The following is a 23220-nucleotide window of genomic DNA, read 5'->3' on the forward strand; positions in this document are numbered from 1 at the left end:
ATATGCCACAATTATTAAATAATCACATTCACCAGTCACTCTCTTGTGCTATTTTTGCTCGATTAGGTTTGTTATTAACTACATTCTGCTGTGCATGCCATTAGAGATGACTAAGTTCTGATTCCTTTGAAACTATACTATGACAAAATATCTAACTGCTGCGCACAAAAGTCACTTAAATCTATGATGAATCGTTCTCAGATATCAGAGCTCTGTGTTGAATGATGGTCTATGATTTAGACCGGCATCTAATTTTGGATTATTTCAGTTAAATAGAACTTGTAATCAATATATATATAAAATATATTAAAATGTCACTGCTAAATGCAAAAGTAAACAAGATCACGATTACCAAGAAAATATTCAGGAAATGCCTGGTCTCATTGCTTGCCTCAATTAAGAGCTGAGCTGCCCACTGGTGGACATGTAGGGCCCACTCGGAGATCCGTTGCTAGCGATTAGAATCGTTTCCGTTTCCGCTTTAATGGCACAGATGTCATCATCGGCGGCTGCTATATTTAACATTTTTATTAGCCACTGACCACCAGCAACTCCCCTCCCACAGACATGGAATGTCGCGTCAATTTGTCTGGCCGGGCATGGCAACAATCTCGGCGAGCATCTCATCCTCATCATCATCATCATCGGAGCAGCAGATACGGCCATCGGCAAGATGGAGTGCAAGTGTCGCGTTGATTTATTAATTAAGCATTGGAGCGCGGCAGCTGAGCAACGCGTGGCAGCTGACGACGATGCTAATGAAGTACTCGCTGGAAATTTTAATTAACGATCCCCGATCCGATCGCCATACCATATAGCATAGATTCTTCTTGTGTTGACTTATGACATCACACCCAGAACAGCCGAACACCAGCTGCCAGCGATCTTATTGCCAGACAAACTGACGACGCTTATCACATATGGACAAAAAAAAAAAAAAAAAAAAAAAAAAAACGAAAAACGCTTGAAAGCACCGGGAACATTGCGCATACGCCGCGTGGCCCCAAAGCTAACAATTATACACTATTCACCGCGCCGCCTCCGGGCGACATACATAAATTTCATTCGCTTGGCTCTGTTCTTAATTTGTCTAGACAATGGCAAAGTTCACTCCGAACAAATATAATATAGGCAAAGTTCAATTAACGCTCTTGTCACATGCCTTAGTTGGGGGCAAATGGATACAAATTTGAGTAAAGCAACAAAAAAGTAATTTGCATTTTGCTGGGAAATCGTCTTGACTAACCCCCAAATGAATCATGTTAAAGACTTTCGGATGGAATCTCTTAATTTGAAGCAGATGTGTGGGGGAGTTTTTAAACAGTTTTCAGGGGGATCAAGTACAGGCAAACTTTTGTGGCAATGAACTTGACTTGACAATGGTAATTTGGAAATGGTGTTTTAGGAACATTCGCTCATTTGGAAAATGTGCTTAACTTAACAAAAACTATATAATTTTAGAACAATTTTTTATTTATACTTTTTGAATTTTATACCTTTAGTTTCTAATACGAAATAAAACTTGTAAAAGTTAAAAACTATTTTACAATCAAATTTGATTTACCATAGCTATTAAGAATTTAAAATTTTAGATACGCTTCATAAGGTATAGCTTGACCAATATCGCATGAAATTTACGGTCTGCTGCTAGAGAAACATCATAAAAAGGGATGAACTGGGTGGTGATTAGTCTTCTAGTTCTTGGATTTCTCTTCAAGATGACGGTGTCCCAGAAAGCTCCGTATGTTTGCGATGGAAAGGACGACAGGGTCTGTGACCAGTATCGCTGTATATGTAGAAGGAAGACGTCAACAGAAGCGTATCCGAGAACAGATTATGAATTTTGAACGAGAAATAAATTAAAGGATTTTCTCTGGGATTATATTCCCATAGTGACTAACTTCGGTGGCTCAAAATTTGTAACAAATTCTAATTTCGGATCTTTGAGCAGCTGGCGGCTAAGGTACAGGAAGGGCTTCTCCATGTTATAGTTCAATTTGGCCGATATATCATAATAGACCAAGTTATTTTTTCGTCCGAAGGTTGCGCTATTGTCGTTCACCATGCGGTTCCTTGTCATCTCAACTTTATTGCCACAGAATACAACCGGGATTTGGCTGCAGGCGCGAACAATGTCGCGGTGCCATTTTTCCAAGTTTATGTTGGATTTCATTGAGGTCACATCAAACATAATGATTGCGCAATCAGCCTTGATATAGTAGCCATCGCGCAGGCCGCCCAACTCTTCCCGGCCAGCGGTGTCCCATACAATAAAGCCAACATTTCCCCGGTTAGTTCTAAACGTCAATCTTGCAAGTTCCACTCCATTTGTGGCCTCATAACTCTCCTGATAAGTTCCAAGCATAAGGCGCTCTATGAATGAACGTTTTTCCCACCTCTGCATCGCCTAATAGGACCAACTTAAATACTTTTCATCGCTCTTTTCTTAAAGGTGTTAATAATTTTGTATATTGTACTTCGTGTTTGGTAGTATCTCGATGTGTGTGTAGTAGAAATTTCTTTGAAATCGAAAGCTTGGCCTTCTATGTCTAAAAATCACATCACTATACCAATAAAATGATCTTTAAAATGATCGGATAAATGGCATGAGCATGAGCATGAGCAGGTCTAAAATTTAACTTTAGACATGAACATTTTCCCGATCTTGCAACATTTCAGTACTGATGTTCATCGCAACAAATATGACTAACCGATGTTGGCATTAATAATTTCGGTCTGCTACTTGCCATTTATCAAAAGCAGTGATCTCCCCATATGCCGAATGGGCAGCTTAATGTCAATCGGCTCTTTTCCAAGCTCTTGGTTTTTTCTCTGAGCTCTAGACCATTAATGCATTACAAATAGGTGCGGCAGACCGCAACAGCAACATCGGTAAAGGGACTTTGCCACAGACGCTTCGGTGCCGTTGACCATCGTGACTGAGATTGAGATTGAGGACTGCATCTCGCTCTGGCTACCTGAAAATAGTAAAACACAAAACAAAAATCCAGGCAGCAGACGACCTCAAGTGTAAGGCAGCGCAATCGAGTTGATGGTGCAGCAGCAGCAGCAGCATCAACCACAGCAACATGCAACATCCATAGTCCAGAAGCAGTTCAAGTTTGCAGCGAGGAATTCCTTGCCGCTGAAATAATTAAGCATTGCAACATTGTTTATTGTTGCTGTTGTTGCTGCTGCTGCTGCTGCTGGGTGTTGCAGGCTCGTTTAACAAGGCAGCCAAGTTCTCAACAAGTGCCTCCTCCTGTTCTACAAGTTTTTGCCTCTCCACTCTGTTTTTTTTTTATTTTTGCGGCTGCTGTTGGTGCCACTCTAAGGAATTTCCATTTTATTTACATTTAGAATGTGCCGAACGGACTCGTCGCATGTAAAGCGGGCCAAATCGAAAGCTATTAGACCTATTAGCATATCGGGCTGGAACATGGAAAATTTAGTGGCAACATTGTTGCCGTCGCGATAAACGCACTAAAAATCAAGCTTCTACGTTTATTACCGCATCGAAATGCCATAATGCCGTGGTCGAAAAAGAATAGGAAGCGATCGTTACTTATAAAAAACGAGAGAAAATATATTTTGAAAATACCCATTGATTGACGTTCAATCTACGGCGTTTACCTGATTGTTGTGGCCAGCCCACAGTTAACTTAATTGCCACTTCCCAAGCGCTTTATTTACGGAAATGCTGGCCGCCGAGCGACGATTTTTACACAAAGAGAAAAATATTTGAATGGCAGTAAACTGCTTAAACGTTTAATCTGAAATCTATGATCACATTCAAGCTAATAAGTCCCTCGAGGGATAAAATGTCTCCAAAAGTATGCAACGGTATATTATATTTGAGAAAAAGGGAGATATTTAAAGGTTAAAGGTATCTTAATTTCTCTGGGTGCAACGATTGTGTGAAAGTGTTGTCAATGCTGCCGCTTGGCCATAGCCTACAATCGCGATCTGGTGATCGAGTTGGAAAGGAAAATAGCAAGAAACAATAATAACAACAACTCAAATTTTCCATAACCTCAAAAAATGAGAAAAAAAAAATAAAGCGGCGGCTATTTATAAAATGCGCAATCTGCGAGATGCGTGCGGCTATCTGTCCGTCGGTCTGTCGATGCCGCCAGCTGTGTGCCAAGACAACGCTGGCCCCCGGAACCCCCTTTTTAGGCCCCCTCGGACGCCCCCTGCACTGTGTTGTCTGCGTTTATTGATTTATTAGAAAATTCCAATGAACAAGTTTTAATACACGACACACGGCGAACGATGAAGTCGATGTTGTCAGCATGCTTGTTGTGCTTTTTCTACTCCTTGGCGTGTTGTTTTGTTGCACTTGTGTTCCTGTGGCAAAGACAATATATGCGAGGAAAGACTGCGGAAAAGAGACAGGGAGACAGCAGCTGGAAAAAGTAACAAGTGCAATATTTTAATTACACTCGGACACAGCAGCAACACAACAACAACAACAACGGGAGCTGCAAGATCAGCGGCATTAATTAAGTTTGCAGCATGGATTTGGGCAGCCAGTGCTGCCAGATTTCTGTAGGCTATAATGGTCACACAGGCCGGATGATTGATATGTTTAAGAATAGGTCTTATAAAAATTTAAGTTTAGAATTAAGAATGTTTTGTGAATCTAGTTCATTGATTCTTTCTCTTTAAAAAAATGCAGCGGGTCCCAGCCCCTTAAGACTCTCACTTAAATATATCTCAACTCGATCTTGCTTGATCTAACTTTAACTAGGCAAACAGTCCGGCAACGCCGATCAACTCGAAAGATTGTCTACTCCGACTCTAAGCATTTTGCAATCAATTTAGATTTGCATTAGCAGCACTGCAGTTTCGAGAAGTCGGAGCCCGAGATCTAGAGCCAAAAATAAACCGAACCAGTTGCCGCAGCGCCGAAAAGTCAAATGTGTAACAGCTTTGGCTCGAAGAGAGGCCCAAAGAAAGTCGAGATCTGTGAAGACTGTAGATTGTAGACTGGAGACTGTGGACCGAAGACAGCGACTGAGAGAGTTGAAATATTGTAATTGTGAGACTGGCTTGTTTGTTATTGTTGCCTTAGCGGTTGATTGTTGTTTTTTGGCTTGATTAATAATTAATCGCACTCGCACATACACACACACACACACATACTTGTATATATACATATACATATATCGCTTGTTTTAATTACTCAACTTAAATGGCGCTTTGAGCGACTTAAGCAACTTGCTTTTGTGTTCGGGAGTGTGTATGCGATCGACTCTCACTACTACGAGCTCAAACTAACTAACTAGCTGTTGGTTGTTTTTGTAGTTGCTGCTGGGCCGCCGATGTTGCTGCCGTGCTGTTGCTGTTGCTGCTGTGATATTGCTGTTTCTGCTGTGCTGTGCTGTGCTTTGATGTTGTTGCTGCTCGGCTCTGCTCCGTCTCCGGATCGCTTTTGCCTGCCTGTTTGCCTTGCCTCGGCCGCTTTGGACGCTCATTCAGTTTTTTGCGCTCAACGCTCGTTGTACGGAACCGAAAAACGCGTTCGCTCGTCCAGAGTGTCGCCAAATCGAAACGAAAAACGCTTATTACAACCGAATCGCGCCTGACACGAATAAATAGCCTCTAATCATATTTTTTCTGCCCTGTAATCGTTCGCGGTTTTTGCGGCGGTTAAATAAAGTAAAATCAGAGTTAAACGCTGATAGTCGCGCCTGAAGAACAACAGAAAAAACACACATCTCTCGAAGTTCTCTCATTTCCGCGATCGCTCGTTGTCGTGGTCGTCAGAGCTAAAGCCTCTCCGATTTTTTGATACCGATTCGGTATCAAATAAATATATTCGTATCCATCGCCATTCTTGAGTGTGCCAGTGTGTGAGTGAACGATGATGATGTGTCTGTGTGTCAAATCCAAATCCAAAATAGCCAAAGTCTAGGCTTGGCCACCAGCATCATCATCATCAGCAAACATGTGAAGTGCCAGTGATTTCCATAAGCTAAAATCGAAATCGAAGCCATAGAGAGATAGATAGGTCGGAGTATCTTGTGGATATCTGAGTCGAACCAGTGTATAATGTATGCAACGTTCGCAAACTGCCAGAATTGGTTGTTGTTGCAGTTGCAGCCAAAGGATTTGTGGATTTTGGAGCGTAACTGAGCGGCGTGCAGCAGGTGCACCAGGTAAGACCAACTGAAAATGCTAGCAAATAATGCGCATACGCCATGGGGGCTGCGTGTCCAATTCAGATTCGAGATCAATCGAATCAATTGGAAAACTGGCAAACAGCTGACTGGGAAAACTGGAACTGGGTGCAAAATATGATTCACATTAATGTATAAGTGTGTGTATCTGGACAAGCTGATAAATTATATAGGTCTTAATGAAATGCAAAGGGGTATAAGAACTCTTTATGCTTAACAAAGAAATTAGTTGATCGGCGGGTAAAAAAATACAAGAAAAATAAATAATATATATTTGTAAAATCAGCAAATCACTGTACACTTTTTCGAGAAACTGCGAAATATTCTTAGGATTATAAAAATTTCTATTAGGAAGTAAGGAATTGATTTGCCATTAGCTGATAGATCCCTTCCGCCAACTTGATATCACCGACGAATTTCCAACTAATCTCTGGGCAAAAAGTGAAATTCTATCTCTAGCCCCGGACATTATCTCCGGAGACATGTGGATATTGAGTGTCACTTGCATATTCATGGGGGCCAAGTGATGAACTGAATCAACGGCATTCCACACCAATCACAATTAGCGCCTGACACTGACATTGGCCATGGTAAAACCCTTTGACCATATGCCATATACTTGATAATTTATGACGCCATTTGGTTAATTGAATAATTATATGTGACTGGCTGGGCGTGGCTGGGGTTGGGTTTGCTTTGGTTTGACATCGATCACGATTGCATAAGCCATCCCACACACACAGAATCGAAATCTGAATCTGAATCTGAATCTGAATCTAAATCGGAATCGGAATCTATATCGCATTATCCGATTTGCCTTGCTAATTCGATTGGGGCCACTAAATCAGTGTTAAAGTTCACCCCACTAGGCTCAATTAGTTTATTAATTGCGATTTGCATTTGCATTTGCGAAGCGCAAAAAACCCGTTGGCTAGGTGTGAAATTGATAGCTTCGAAATGTGCAAAAGCACAAAAATAAAACCCGATAACAAAACTAAGCAACCGCAGAGGTGCAGCAACAGCAACAGCAACATAGAAGCAACACAGCAGCAATATAAACAGATATAGCAACAGCTGACGAAGAGACCATGAAGGTCTACCACTTTCGGAAATTCGACAAAAATGAAATCAAAATCGTGAGCACGCAATGAAGCAGCCAAGTTGAAGTTGGCTTCCACTTCCATCTCCATCTCAGCATCTCCATCTCCATCTCCATTTTCATCTTCATCTTGGCCTGGCAAATCACGTTGCTGATAACAACAACTAAGCAATGCGGCAATAATTTGCTGCCCATTCCCACTTCGGCCCGCTCTTGGCCAAGTTAAGTGGCTACTGGTCATCAGCAAACAGCAACAACAGCAGCAGCAAGTAACTGGCTTAGGCCAACATTTTTATCAAAAGTGGTGGCATTAGCTACCCTACCCCCCTTTTTTGCCCCTTCGAAAAACTGGTCAGCCTCTTGAGACTCCCAATAGTTTCACTTATTTTACACGCATTTCTTAACGATAAATAAATTCCACAAGCAGATGCGGCCAGCAACAACGGCAGCAGCAACTTGGCCCGGTCAGCAACAACTTTTGCTATCACGTTTCCATGCAAACAACACAGCCACAAAAATATTTTCATCGGCATTCGCTTGTACTTGAATTGCCCCATGAAAGAGAGGAGCGAAAAGGGGGAGCCTAAGGGGGAGTCTGCAGCAGGTGGCAACTGCAAAATGCAACTGCAGTTGCAAACTAATGCCTCAGGTGCTTTTTGCCTGGACTTTGCACCTTTGTCTACCGTTTGGACCATTCTGATGCCAGATTTCCGCCTGATGTGGCGCCCCAAGGCAGTCGAGAACGATATCCGATATCGCTGGCTGCCGTTCGATAGGTTTATGGTTTATGGGCTACACCTTGACTGAAAAACCACTCGGATTGCACAAGAAGTGTGATTTGAGAGCTTATTTTAATCTTAGCTTTGTATTTGGAAATTATTAAAAAAGCTGTTAGTTAGATTGGATTTAATATTTTCGATTTTCTTTTTATAACTTCAATTAATGGTATAATAAACAGTTATATACATTGGAAAACTTTTATCAAGTGCCTTTAAAAAAAGTCTAGCAAATATTACATTTTTATTCAGAGCTATCAAGCCCGGCCTGCTAAACTTCTATGCTAAACGAAGATGAATGAACTCGGTTTCAAGGTGGCCCCATGAAGCGATTTGGCAACGTCTTCTGTCTGTCAAATCGAGAACTGATCAATTTTGATTTTATTTTGTATATTCTCTCTCGAAAAAATATTGTATAAGGTCATCTTCTTCAGAACCCGGCCATACTGGTTTTGGGTCCAGAAGATGCTAAACGCTGTAGTTTCTCTCGTCGGGCAACGCGGCGTATACCTAATATGCAAACTTGAGTTACTTTTCCAATTCACTTTTGCCCCGGCCTTTCTCTGCCGCCTCAATGATACGATACGATCCTAAATATCGTATCAATTTCGCAGATATATATTTATTGTATATGATTTATCATGTCTGACACTTGGGCCAGACCACTTGTCAAATGGGAAATAGCCACGACAACGACAACGACAGCACGCTGTGATTTTAGATAAATTCATAACTCAGCCCAACTTGTCTTGCCTTCAAAGTTCAAATCACTTGGCACTCGCACATTCACACACAGTTTGGATCGTTTGTATTTCATGTTAATTATTTATTTATGAGTTATTTTTGCGCGCGTTCATTATTCGATAAGCCTCAAATGGAGAGACACCATTTACATTTACAGTTATATATCGGGCATATAGCCTATACTATGCATACTTTCAGTTTGTTTTCATTCTGAATTCAACTTTTTGTTCATGCATATGCGCTCTTGGCATTTCAAAGGAAGCAAGTCAGCTGTTGCCGCTGGCGAATTTCGAATTAACGAACTTGAAATCGCTCGACGAGCTGCTGGCGAAACGATAACAAACAGCCACCGCAAATCTCTTATTGTTATTTTCGTTTTCTTCTCGGTTGTATTTTGTAGTATATTGGCAATGCGACATTAATCTGTGGACTTCGTAGCAGAACTTAGTTGGAAGTACGAGTAACGAATAAACAGCCTTGTAGTTTCTTAAACATATGTTTTGGGTTGTGATAAGTGGGCCAGCAGGAAATTCCCAGAACATTTGGATTAGGGGTCGTTGATTTCTTGGGAACTTACATATATTTTTAAAATATAATAACATGGTTATTTGAAGGGCTTATCAAACGAGGAAATTAATATTTACATTAGAGTATTGTGGATATAAAAGTTATTGAAAAACGTTAACCAATTATCACAATTTGGAAGCCCAAGGAAATTGGCCTCCACTCCCCTATTTGATTACAGAACTTGTTCTTTCGTTCCACGCACATTTTTCCACAGTTTGTTTATTTGTTTAATGATCATCATCATCGGCAAGAGAGATAGTTATGAGCGGATCACAGTTAGCTGGATTCGTCAGTTGAAACCACTTTCGGTTGGATTGGAAAGCTTAAACTAGATTCGTAATCCAGATCTTTGCAACCATTCAATAACAAGATTTACATGTCTTAGTTTCCAACCACAAAAATTCAAGGAAACCTCAGCAGCGGCCAACAAATTATTGCAACTATAAAGTGAATATTTTTCTATAGTTTTTTTAAGGTAGCAGGGATAATGACCCACTAAGGTAACTCATTTTAGTCATATCTATGTTACTACTGTTAGTTAATTCAAAGGGATTTTTCAGTAAGTAAGTGCAGAGTCAACATCCTGCGGTGCATTCACACTTCGGCGGCGGTCGCCGGCTCTAAAATGCTCCATTTTCCCTGATGCAAATCGCTTATCAACCCAAGAAAGTGCCAGTGGCACAATCATACTCATTCTGATATAGGGTGATTAAAGAACTAGGATAGAACTAAATAAGAGTGTTTCTTGCTTACTTAAGTTTAACAGTTAAACTAGAACTACTTTTAAATAAAAAGGACTTAAGTTTCTTTAAGTTCAAATCAACTTTAGAAACGATATAAGTTAAGTTTCCTCGTTAATAATAGACCATTTTGGTCACCCTGTTTTTGGGGTCTGAGTGGGACACGCGTTCCAGCTCCGCTCTGCTTCGCCGGCTATCACTTCTCTTGACTTCACTTTTAAGGCGGCGGTAGCCTCGCCGTCTCCGCCGGTCTGCCCCTGTCCCCAACCCCCTTACCTCACCTCACCTGATAAGCGCCCACTCTGCCCGTCTCCGTTGCTCCCCTTTGGCATCACTGCAAAAGGTCTTCTTTGTTGTGAGTTGGAAAAGAAGAAAAAATCATAATAACAACGAGCAGAAGAGGATCGCCAAGAAGGGGCTGAAAAAAAGCAGCACGAGGTTTGCTGAGGCGGCAACGGCGCTTGGTTGTAGCAATTTACAATAACAGCAACAGCTGCACTGTGAGAAATAGGGAGAATGAAATAAATTTCATATAGAAATCCTTGAAGATCCTGGAAGAAGTCGGACTCGATTAGAGAGACATAGGGTCATTTTTTAAGGTGTCTTTAATAAGGTTTACTAACAGTGTTTAATTACTGTGTACCCACTATGCATATAATAAAAGCAACAAAAATAATAACAACAGCAACAATAGCTACACAAACAAAAACAAAAACAAAAGCAACGAGCGTCATCGACGACAACAACGAACGACGACGACGACGACGACTACTCCACCAACTGGCATGGCAGTGAGACGTTGATTGCCACGGAATGCCGTCAAACAGGTTAAAAATGTAGGTAGAAATTCAATTAAAAATTGGTTATTTATTTATTTTAGCATGCACAGAGATCGACTCTACATACGTCCCATATATATGGCAGCAGCCTCCCGACCTCTCCTTTCTCTCTGGCCGATTATTTCCTTCAAATAAATAGTCATACGTTCGTGTAATTTAATTAAGCTTTATTTGTGCCACCCAAACTCCTGGCTGTCAATCAAGCGGCATCAAGCATGCTCGATTTGAAAGTGAAAACCCCGAAAGGCTCAGCAGGTGGTAAGCTATCTACTGCGGACTCAGGTGCAACAGATCCAGCTCCACTAAGGCTCAGGTGCAACTCGTTCCAAAGAAATTTGCAATAAAAACTAATGCGCCCGAGAATTTGAATGCAAATCAATCATCCGAGAGTGGCCTTTTGTAGAGTAGTCAACGAACTGATACCCTTTAAATATTTTCCAACTTTCCGCGAAAAAACTTGTTTTCTTGACACATTTCTTTTTCATTCTTTTATTTTATATATTCATTTATTTATATTTATTAAGTTGTATTCCATGAATGGATATAATATAATTTTGATAAACAGAATCTTAAGTATTCCCAAAACCCTAGCTCGATCATGCCCATCTAGATCCAAATCAAGGCGATCAGTCTGATCTGGCTACTAATATACCAGCATCCAGTTAGAACCGATAGCATTTGCTTTTATTAATGCCAACCGCAAAAAGTTAATTTTAGCTCGGCTATTTATAAATTAGCAACTTTTGGGGCCCACTAACGACCGATCGAGTCATGTGCGATTTGCCCATATACGTAAGCACAGATATAGTTACGACCCCAAAGCCCGTAACTGGTTGCAGATATTACGAGAACGATCTCAAATCCCAGATCAGACAGAGACGGAACGATCTGGGCGAGAGAAAGGGAACAAGACAAGGACAGGGACAGAGAAAGAGACAGAGAATCGTCTCAAATTTTTTGCCTGATGGATCGCTTCAATTTGTGACTGTGACGGGCATGATTAAGATACTAAGATACTAATGCGATCGATTTGGAGACCGCTTCTGCCCAGCTGGAAGCTGCCTGCCACTATCCACTTTATTTCAGCCCTCTGGCTCTGACTGATCTTCGCCCAAAATCAAAATTCACACTCAAATTCACCCGAATCGTTTTGGTGTCAGTGGGAATTATCTGAAAAGAACTTTGCTTCCAGGAAGTTCAGCCACCAGGTGAACCCTGATCTCGATCGCACTTCACTCCGTTTGATATATGATGGAAAAGTTTCGCCTACAACCTATTGTGGAAAAATCTGCGGTTGCTTGGCTGGAGCTTTTTCGGCTAAATAAAATAATAGCATATTTGCCTGGGGGATTTTTGGCATTTTCTATCCAATAAAATTTCGCCAAGTATGTGAAATGTAAATTTCGATGAACTTCCATGACATGCTAAATATATTTTTGTGGGTTGGGAAAATTGTGAAATTTATCCTGAGAATCATAGTTTTTCAGGAAAATGTTTTAGTTTATCTTATTTATTCCAAAAGAAATCGACTGGGGCTTAAATTCTTTTAAGCTAATAAATGGTTTAATATAAAATACTGATAGCGTGTACTTTGATGCTTTAATATAAGTTGTTTATGTAATTTAGGAACTAGAAACAGAAACAATGATCTTTAGTCCTTTTTAGGCATAATATTGATCTACTTCCTCTGTAGCAAAAGTACTTCCACCCAAATCCATCTCCATAATTTAGTCCAACTGACACAGTATATAGATCTTTGATCCCTCTGTACCATTTCAATCAGTTTTATGGACCACCAGCCTATATATTCTGCCTATCAACAATTATGCGCAATAGTTGGCCCAAGGCTCTTCGCGGGTAAACGAACTATGGGAGCAGCCATGACCACCAAGTTGGGTCTAGCAAACGATTCGCCTTGGAAATTTTCATGCAACTTTCCGCGTGTAAATAATTAAACCATAAAAGTCAATTGAAATTGAGAATGTTCGAATAGAACGGATCGCTGTTGAGGGAGCCGAGCGAGAAAAGAGTACTTATTTATGGCATTTATGGGCTGAGCCATTAAAAACTTATGGATGGCCAAATTCACGGATAAATTAAAATAATTGAAATACTTTGAAAAGTTAATTGCGATGGGCGAGGCGATCTTGTTGATGCTAATGACCAAACATAAATTTCAGTGGGCCAAGAGCAGGCTGGAGATACAGATACAGCTAGAGATGGTGAGAATGAGGAATGAGAAGATCTATAGATATAGATACAAGTGTATATTTTACCGGCCGGCAAGGCGCGCATATGTATGCAATATGTTTTTGCTCTCTTTTTAGTTTTTCTCGCCTTTTTTCTTGCTGGCCTCGAAATTATTCGCCTCATTTCCATGAACGCATTTTCATTGCGCGGCCACAAATCATAAATGTTTCGTTCTCCCGGCCACAAAATATTTAGACAGATTTTGTTGCCAAAAGCCGTTTACAGGTGGCTGCGGTTGCGCTGATTTGCGGGGATTTTAGCAGGGGTTTTCTGCGGATAATCTGCCTGGCAGCATCATCAACCCAGCTGGGCGGCGTGGTCAAGGTTAAGCGGCTACTCCAACTATGCATATCTGTATCTGAATCTGTGAATGTATCTACACGCAAAGAAATGAAAGAAATCCTTTTAGAATTTCAAGTTAATAACTTCAATTATTAGAAGTTGAAACGATTTTGATTTTAAATGCGACTTAAATATTATGTCTATTATTTAAAATCAACTTTCGATAGTTTTTTCTTCCTCTGTATATCTGTATATGCTGGCTGGCGCTGCAGGACATCATCATCATCGGCAGGCGTGCGCTTCTTTTAACGATTTCAACAAAAATATTTCGCTTTCTGCGCTGCTCATTAATTCGTTTCGATTAAAAATTGCCTTTTTTTGTGTGATTTTTTTTGCTGCTCATCTGCAGCTTGTTGTGCATAAAAATCACAGCAAGAGACCTCTTCAGAGAGACCCAGCTTCCTTGCCCCGCGGCAGATGTATCTCACAATCACAATGAAAGTATCTGAGTTTGGATTTGGATTTGTATTTGGCATTTTGTCTAGCGGTGGAAAAACAAGTTGCCGTTGATGCGAGTGCCTCTGAAATTTTTATGGGCCGCTTTTTCGGGCGGTTTGGCCAAAGGCTTTTGTTTTGGTTTGTTTATGTTTAAAACGTACGCTACGTGCAATTGCTCTGGCAGTCGATTTGTTTATTATAAGGTCTGCGGCAGACTTCCCATGCGTGCCACTTGTTCTCACTTGTTGGGGCTTTGTTTAGTTTCGATTTGGATTTGGATTTGGCCACTTAATATAGAGAAATATACTCGCTTATGCCTGCAACATTCTTATTTATTTGCCTTTGGCATATTTTTTATGCCGAGGGCTTCTCCTTGGGCTCTCTCACGTAATCATTGCAAATATTTCGCACTGATTTGGAATCCCAAACTTTGTTTCTATTTTCTATTTTCCGACTAGCTTTGTTTATTTCCCAGTCGCCCAGCAAGTGTGTGTGTGTGTGTGTGTCTGTATTAGCGGGAAATAATAATTGAAAGTGTATTTCCAAGAATAGAATTTCAACAATTTGTAAGCGTTTTTAGTCAGTTTTTAGCAAGTGCAAAAAGCAAGGAAGAAATATGGCATGATGTTTTCCACAGGCATTCGATTCGATAGAAGTTTCGACGAGAAATTAATGGTTTGTTTTCGATTCGAGTTGCACTGATGAATGTGTGGCAAGGTTCCCCAGAAATTGGATCAGTCAACGGAAGATTGTGGGCAGATTGGAAGAGGAGAACTTAAAAATTAATAGAATAAATATACACATATTTGTGGCCAGATTCTTGGGATATACGGAAATTGAGTTTATTTACAAGAATGTTATGTGGGTGTTTTCGAATTCCCTGCAATTAAAATTTTCACAACTCGAAGAAAATAAAAGAGAACAATTCTTAAGTTTCGTTTTATTAATGGAAATGGTAATTTTATGATTATTTACGAATAATCAGAAATTCAATAAAAGTTCAATAAACCAGACTAAAGAGATCCTCACTTTCATTTTAGTTTTTAATATTATACCCCTCACCTAAATAGGCCTACAATGCTTACCGTTAATCTCAATGAACATCAATGTACATGCAACGAAAGAAAGCCAAATCGAAGCTTGGCCAAACAACTCGAACTCGGCCAAATGACTCGACAAATATCACGCATACGCCGCCTGAGATCAATGGGCATTATCGCTGACGCTTTCCACAAACACACCCATCACGGGCAGTATTAAAATCTCATTACCAATGCTAATTAAAGGAGGGAGCCGCCCAACTTCGATCCGTCAAGTTCAAAATCACAATTTTTCTTTACACTTTTCTAACATACAGAGAGGCGAGCGGGCTGGGATCTGTGGATGTACCCGGAGAGCAATGTTTGTTATTTTCCAAGTGCCCACACGCTCTTACATAAATTATTAACAGCCGAAGGCAAATAAATAAACAAACATTGGGCCAGCTTCTTCGGATTCTGCAGCTGCAACTGCCGCTAAATCGTTGATCATCGCCAACGCTAAAGCTGTCATCATTCGAACGATTCTGACGATTGTCAGATCGAGCAAAGTTCAACCGGCTAAATCGAAATCTTAATCTAAATTCATTTAGGATTCAGAATGGGGGCCTGTGGCATTGGGGGTATCAAGTTGTCAAAATTTTAACTTTTTTCATTATAAACAATTTCAAAACATATACCAAAATTGGCGAAATGTATTCCCCTTTTTTTCTCTGCATACTTTCATCTTTTTTTCTGGACTGCTCGTGTGCATTACCGACTACTTAACAGCAAATCACTAAACATGTTTAAATATTTTAACTTGTTCGGTAGCCTGTTTGTCATTCGCCAGCCACATTTGCCGAGCGGCAATATCCAAACGAATACCTCTCGGACGTCCCGACGCCTTGACAAAAGAAATGAACTGTTTTAAAGTGCTGCAAGCCCAGGCCTCGACTTCTTGCCGGTTAAAAGATCATCCCAGCGGAAAACTACAAAACCCAAATTGAAAAATCATCAACCTCGTCAGCTCTGGATCTTCTTACTTGCTTGGCCCCGGTCAATATTTGACTAAGAAATTTTTCACATTACCAGTGATCGGATCGGGCGAGGGAAGAGCAGAGTGATCTTGTTGATGCTCATTACCCTGCTCTTGGGGAGTATTGGGCTAATTGGTCATTTAAGGGTTAATGACGTGGATGTATAGGTTGGGTATTAAACAAATCTAAAGTTATGATTCTGCAAACGATTCGGGGTTGAATTGTTCTTATACAAAAGAACGATTTCCTACCATAAGTTTCAATAGGATTTCAAATTCGAAACCTATTATAGAAACCAATGGCCAATCCCAGGGTACATCGATCTCGATCCTCTTGCTTATAATATGCTGCTTGGACTCTAGCATGCTGAGTGAAATGTTAGCGGCGCACACAGACACATTGCCTAGGAATTGTTTACATAGCAGTGAAGCCCAGCCTCGAGATCTTGGTCTTCTCTTCTCAGCTCTTTGGCTGCCTCTGCCTGTTGCCTTTTAGCCAGCGTTTTGTTTGATGTCGGCCTCGTTAAGAGCCAACGAAGCCAACGAGCTGGCCGTACACCGACCGTGTTCCATGTTCCATGTACAACCTTGTTTGCTCATGAACAGTTGAGCGTTGTCGTTGTTGGCCGCTTACTTTGCATTAAGTTATTTTCATTTTCAATAGGCCGTGGCTAGGCTGGATGATGGTTGAATCTGATTCCAAATCCGAATTGGAATCCCAGTCCGAGTCCGAGTCATCTGCGATTCCTTACCATTGGAGTGTTTTCCTTTCGACGGCGCTCTCGAGTGCTCTCCAAACTGTTGAACTTCACTTGTTTTCCCCAAGCTATTAAGCCACTTGATCGAGCATATTTCGCCCCGATCGCCCCGACCGGTCATTTTCGGCACGATGACGCTGCCTTCCAGGAATTATGCAAATTTTGTGTCGAACATTGCGTTCGCCGTAGATGATGAGCGTGTGATTTATGCCTCTAAATCGCTCTAGCCGCTACTTCTGATTGCATAATTAATGAAGTTCGGCCCGGATGACAAGTAACAATTTTTGGTGGGAAAAAGACACATACATATCTGGGCACTCCATCCATCCATCCATCCATCTATCTATACTACATTTAAGTTTCCACAAACACACAAACACACATACACAAGATACAAATCGCATCCATTTCCAGGGCTTTGTTTATTTTTGTTCCACTACATAGCCAGCGAACGTCGCTTTTTGCGCTGCCTGCTGGCACAAAGTTGCAAAAATTTGGCCACAAATCAGCAATCGCAATTATCAAAAACGCTTCAAACAGGCATCGCTACCTGTGCCACCATAAATTAGCAATTAAATGAGCTAGTGCGAAGAAAGCACATTTTCAAACTAAATATTGAAACGCAATAAGTTCTCAAAATCGACATGGGCCCAGGTGGGGCAAAAGTCTGGGGACAGTGGGAAATATGTTTGCTCCACTTATATAAAGCGATATAATTTCTTACACTGCTTATATAATATTATTATCAAACTTAAGAACCTTTAGCTTTCTTCAGCAAGAACCGCAAACATGAATACTTTTTTATTTTGTATATATACCTAAAAGTTAAAATTCTTTGATATATTTTTGGCTTATTGATATATTTATATTATTTGTATTATTCCATCCCACTGTTTTGCATTTTCGCGCTGTCTTATACACCAAACCTCGATGAAATTAAGTTGAAAACTTGGCCCTCTTCGGCTGGGGATCTCTCGATCTCTTTTTGGGAAAGAAGGGGGCGTAAGGCCAAGATGTATGGGGGAGGGTTATGGGAAATACGACGGGGCCTTTACGGTGAATTGCGCTGCTCGTTTTTGGCGCGTTTGCGCTTTGCGATTAATGCGCTTGTGTAAATAAACAATAAATATTAAGTGCGCTACACGCCGTGGGCAAAACGACGACGAAGAAAAGGAACAATCTGTTGGCTTGGCTGCGGGGATAGTACATAGGGATTGGGGCTGACGATGGAACACTTTGGCGCGCAATTAAATGTAGTACTTTATGCTGGGCACGATCCGCAGACCGGGAAGGCCTCCGGATAACTTCCCACCCAGTGGGTGGCATGCGTGTGCTATCAGGGACACAGCCACCCCTCGCGAACCACCCAAATTTCTAACCCTTCTTCATCCGCCTCTTGGATCACCAAGTCAGCATGATTTTTTGGGGTTATTGGACTTGTAATACATTCTTAGGCATTTATCTTTAAGGCCACATGTTGGGTAAATTCAAAGAATTTTTAAAATATTTTTCATTCAACTTTGAATTGGCCATCTTTTATACGTCAAAAAAGCATGCAATATTTTTCTTAGCGTTCTGATAAGAGGATAGTAAGTTAACTTTGTGAAAATGTAATTTTCGAAATTCAAGTTTTTGCAAGGAACTACCTAATTGATTTGAAACAAAATGAACATTTGGCTCAATGTTAACCTTTTTGGGATGCGCACGAGCTGCATTTGGCTGGCATGCTCAGTTGGGCATTGCCAGGTGGATCGATCCTAACAAATCTGGAATCCCTGCCCCGGTATACCCTACTCTATCTCCCTCAGTCTGGCCCTCTCTTTCGTCTGTCGTCGCATCCAGGCGTAACGCACAAATTGTATTGATTATGCGGCTGCCATGCACTTTCCTTGTACCTTGTATCTGGTCGCGCCGTAAATGTTCATTTGATTTGCGAAGCAATCTGTTTGTTGTGTAATAAATTAATGCACTTGATTTCAACGCTTGGTCAATGTCTGCGATTGGTATTGGGTGGGTGGCTTCCTCAGAAGGTGTGGGAAGTTCAGGAGCCACTCACCCAAGAGATCCGTCGGAGCAGCTATTGAACTATGGCCAGCGGGGCGTAAAAGGTGATCTTTAAAGGTCAAAGGCCAAAGCCTGTTATGAATTAGAGTATGAAATATCAGAGCTAAATCTCCATACAGCATGAGGATCTCAGCAATATATATTTATTTTAAATATTAATTAAAATTATTTAATAGTTTCATTATGATGACCTTCAAAAGTTTCCATTTTCTAAACAGGAAAATTTCTGATATGCGCATTCGATATTATCTCCCCTTATTAACTCTGCCGACCTTGACTTACTCTTTCGCGGTGGTACCCATAATTCACTCATTCCCGGATCGATGGATATATATCTTGCCAGCGGTTGTTTACATGTACATTTAGTTAAATGCAATTCGCTCGATAAATTTCGCGTGTTGTACTCGGAATCAGCCGTTAGATAATAGTTCTAATTTGCTTATATAATGCTTATATAAGCATACTGGGAAAGAGGCTGAGGAAAAGGTGCTTTCAGTACCGCGAAAAGCGATCAAAGGTCAGAAAAAAGAAAAGGAAAATACAGACGTTTTTCGTTGGAAGGCGCCAACAACGCAGAAAAGCGTGGCGGCAACTTGTTCCTCTTGTTTTGGTACTTAGTGGGTTAATGCCTGTATCTGTATTACATATTCTCTATCTAAATCTGTGCTCGCAGTGGTATTTATCTGCATGAGAATACATATATATAGATTAGCTGGCAGACCTGGTAGCGCTTTGCTTTTGATGTTGATTAATTGCAAAAGCTGGTGATTGATTTTTATTGCAAATATTGATAAAAAGTTCTGTATTAATTAACGTGAAAAACACGCGTTTCGTGTTAATTGGAAAATGGTTATTGAAACTAAACAGAACCCAGAGCCAAGTGAGCGTACAAGCTACGCAAACAAACAGAACAACAGCAGCAACAAACAAACAAACAGACCGTGAGATACAAGATACAAGTTGCATTTTGTAGAACGTACAAATTAACGCAGCCAAAAACCCAGCTGGAAAAAAATCCAAAAATGAAAAATGAAAAGTTTCGACACGAGAACAACGAGAGTATCTCTCGGTGCCCATGTATTTGTGGGATATGTACCAGCCAACATTTGATTTATGCTCAACTTTGATATTTACCGCCTAATAAACAAAAAATTAACGCAAACGCAGCTAGCCGCATTATAGATGTACGAGTATCTATGTATCTATATCTCAGCATCTCTATCACTATCTCTATCTCTATCTGTATCTGTATCTATTTGTGATTTTCGCTTTGATTTGTACTTGACATGCGTGCGTCTGTCAGAGCAGCAATTAAACAACATCACCGGAGTGCCAGTCGGGATTCCAGATTGGGTTTAGGAACAGGAACGGGATAGCCAGACGCCATCGCCATCGTTGAAAGGGCAAGCGCTAATATTTGGTATTTGTTTGGGACCCGGCACCCGAAATTGAAATCCAGGAGCTAGCGCCGCCGGGCCACCAACGTGGATGGAAAACCAGTGAAAGCCGTTGCCGGCGAGCTGTGAATGACGTCCGAGAGAAGATCATACTTGTCGGGAGACACCAACCCGAGTAAGTGAAATTGGCTCCTGGTAATTAGTCAACTGAAGTGGCCGAAGGGCGCATCAATCGTCACAAAAAGGCGGCGCTCCTTGATGTCCTGTTTTTGGCTGCATATTACAAGATGAGGTTACATTTCTAGACTAGTTATATATCTGAAGACAGAGTGAGTTTTTTGGATTGTGGCTTCATGGAATGTTGGACCTAACCGAGATAGACAACAGACGCCTGACAGTCTCTCCTTCTCTCGGAGGAGCAGTCATAAATCAATGAGGACCAGGCAGCAACATTGCAACATTACAAGATTGCAGCATTTCAACATCGCTGCACCGCATTGCTCCTGGCCAGACAATTGGCATGGCTAATGCGAACGGCAACTCATAAATTTATTAATTTTTAATTAAACTTACAACGATTTGTAATTCCAACATGGTACCTCCATTTATGGCCCAGACTGCTGATGGACTCGCCAACTGGTCGAGTTGGCCAACTGAATGAATCTGCTTTGCTCGAGGAGCTCATTCCGCCGATGTCAGCCCGGAAACAACTCATTATCCTAATTAAAACGTGCGCCATGCGCGCCCGTTGCCATATATGAGCAATGCACGCGATCTGGCAATCGAGGCGAGTCCGAGTCTGCGGCTGCATGCGAAATTAGAAGATTGCCCAGATCCCAGATTCGAGATGGCACGTCCGATAAGATCGACTATCAGATGGTCACTGGAGAGCCTTGATTTATCGCCTCAGTAGTTGTAAGTGTAAATATTCGCTGGCCAGCAAAATGGGAATGGAAAGGGGGGCTGGGAGAACATTACCTATACCTTCTTCTTTTAATGTTCTTTTAGTAAGAAGTTTGTATTATTCAAATAGTAACATTACTGGCTTCCTGTAATCGATTCCAGATCTAAGTATCAGTATTCGTATTAAATTTCGTATTGAAATTAATGGGTGCAGCTCGTTATAAAAAGCTCTCACGCTACCATCCCTAATCACAGAGCTGATGACGAGCGCCTGTCTCCATTCATACGCACTGTGGACAGCCAGTCAGCCAGTTAGTCAGAGCCATTCACCAGACGAGACTAGAACGGATCGGAGGAGAATAGCTTGTCCTGCCCAAAACGGGATGGACTGCGGATCGGGATGGGGATGCAGACGAGGATGGGGCGAGGCGCAGGCGCAAGCGCAGGTTGGCTTCATTGTCATGCGGCGCATTTACAAGATGCCAGCTGGCAATGGCAACATTTCGCAGCAATTGGCCGGAATTGTTGCGGCAACATTGCGGCTGCTCAACATGTTGCTTACTGATCGATGCGGCTCCTTTGGCCGATCCTGACATGAATGGCTTTAACCATTTTTGGGCCTACAGTTAAGTGGTGCTGCACAGCACATCTGTGCCGCGGCATCGCCAATTGCATTGGTAATGAGTGAATCGAGCCGCGGATTCCCTATGAATGAAGCTCGTAAATAGCGAGTGTATGTATAAATTGTGCGGACAACAGAGTTTATAAATTATTTTCAATGTCAAACATAAGCCTTATAAATAAACAAGTTATCGGTTGGCGGAGGGGGTAAAAATAGATCAATATACCATCGATATCGAGGCTGATTGCAATCCCTCTCTTTGGGTCAGCAACAGCAGAAACAACACAACAGAAACCGCTCGTCGAACAAACAAACAAAATTGCATTCGGATTTAGCATTTTGCTCAAATTGAATTTCATTTTGCGGTTGCACTTAATTCGGCAATCGCTGCAATAATTTTGTTTACAATTTACGAGACTAAGAGTATGTAAACTTTACTGCCTTCCCAGACTTTCCTTCCCGATGTTGATGTTGTGTTGCTGCTGTTGGTTCTATGTTATGTTCCCCATCATCGGCACCTCATCTTGTGGTTTTTTTTTTCATTTGCCACCTTCGAGCTGCAAATTTATGGCGACAAGGTGACAGATTCTCAAACGATTTTATCATCTCGGCAACAAAGTTGGTCATATCGTATCGAGTTTAGCGCCCGCCTTTGTTTGGATTGGAGTGATCGCAAAGTTCGCCTATTTTACGATGCTTTTGATTGGGCCTGAGCATGGAAAATGTAACATAACTTTATGGATCTGCAAATGTTTACTCTGCTCGTATTTGGGCCATCTTTCAGATAAGAAAGGATGCAAATAGGAAGTAGGTAGAGTGTGAAAAGTGCAGAGGCCCAAAGTTCTACTGACTAGTTTTTCACAGGCCATTAGGGTTTAAGAGCAAAATAGACCCGCTTCTTTTCATTGCTTAATTCATATATAAAACTGTCGATTTCCTTAATGGTTCCTTAATGAATTGATTAAATTACCCAACCCATTCCATATTATTCCTAAAACAAATATAAAGTTAAACTAATATAATGACCTACGCCAATCGAGTAGACAACAAAAGCTTAAGTGTCGATACATAAAATCAACATCGGTTATTAGGCAACATTTATGTAAGTGCCGATTATTGCGCCATTACGATTACTTTATGTGGTAGCAACTACACATAAGCCAGCAGATAACGCCAAAGACTTGGCAACAGTAAATGAAACGAGTGTTTACAGCCCGAAGACAAAGTAAATTAATGTGTTCTGTTGCGGGATCCGAAATAGTTAGTGTAAACAAGGAGGAACTCTTGAGAACGAGGCAGTTGGGGGAGAGCAACTACTGTAGGTCTACCCTGAGATTGAATCTCTGGTTAAATATTTATGAAATCATAAAATTTGATGTCTCCCTTCCGTTGGCCACTTGACAGTAATGCGACCATTACGGGAATGTGTCGAAGAACCATA

The 23220-nt window shown here is 41.1% G+C and overlaps 2 protein-coding genes across 2 annotated transcripts in view; both read left to right on the forward strand.

Annotated features, from left to right (window-relative positions):
• The first annotated feature begins 409 nt into the window (after positions 1-409).
• LOC108111046 lies at positions 410-1988 on the forward strand. Its single transcript, XM_017220374.2, has one exon. The coding sequence runs from the start codon at positions 1671-1673 to the stop codon at positions 1845-1847; it is 177 nt and encodes a 58-aa protein (XP_017075863.1). The 5' UTR covers positions 410-1670; the 3' UTR covers positions 1848-1988.
• A 3499-nt stretch (positions 1989-5487) lies between these two features.
• LOC108110930 (protein decapentaplegic) overlaps positions 5488-23220 on the forward strand; it is a 31873-nt gene continuing 14140 nt past the window's right edge. The window contains exon 1 of the mRNA XM_017220210.2: positions 5488-6164. Coding sequence (XP_017075699.1) covers positions 6062-6164 — 103 coding nt within the window. The 5' untranslated portion in view covers positions 5488-6061. The remainder of the gene's footprint in view (positions 6165-23220) is intronic.

Source organism: Drosophila eugracilis, unplaced genomic scaffold (assembly GCF_018153835.1).
Source record: "Drosophila eugracilis isolate 14026-0451.02 unplaced genomic scaffold, ASM1815383v1 contig_2152, whole genome shotgun sequence".
Classification (NCBI taxonomy): Eukaryota; Metazoa; Arthropoda; class Insecta; order Diptera; family Drosophilidae; genus Drosophila; species Drosophila eugracilis.

What these genes read in the sequence shown, in the direction of transcription:
- LOC108111046 (XM_017220374.2), top strand. Translation starts at nt 1,671, where the DNA reads ATGAACTGGGTGGTGATTAGTCTTCTAGTTCTTGGATTTCTCTTCAAG.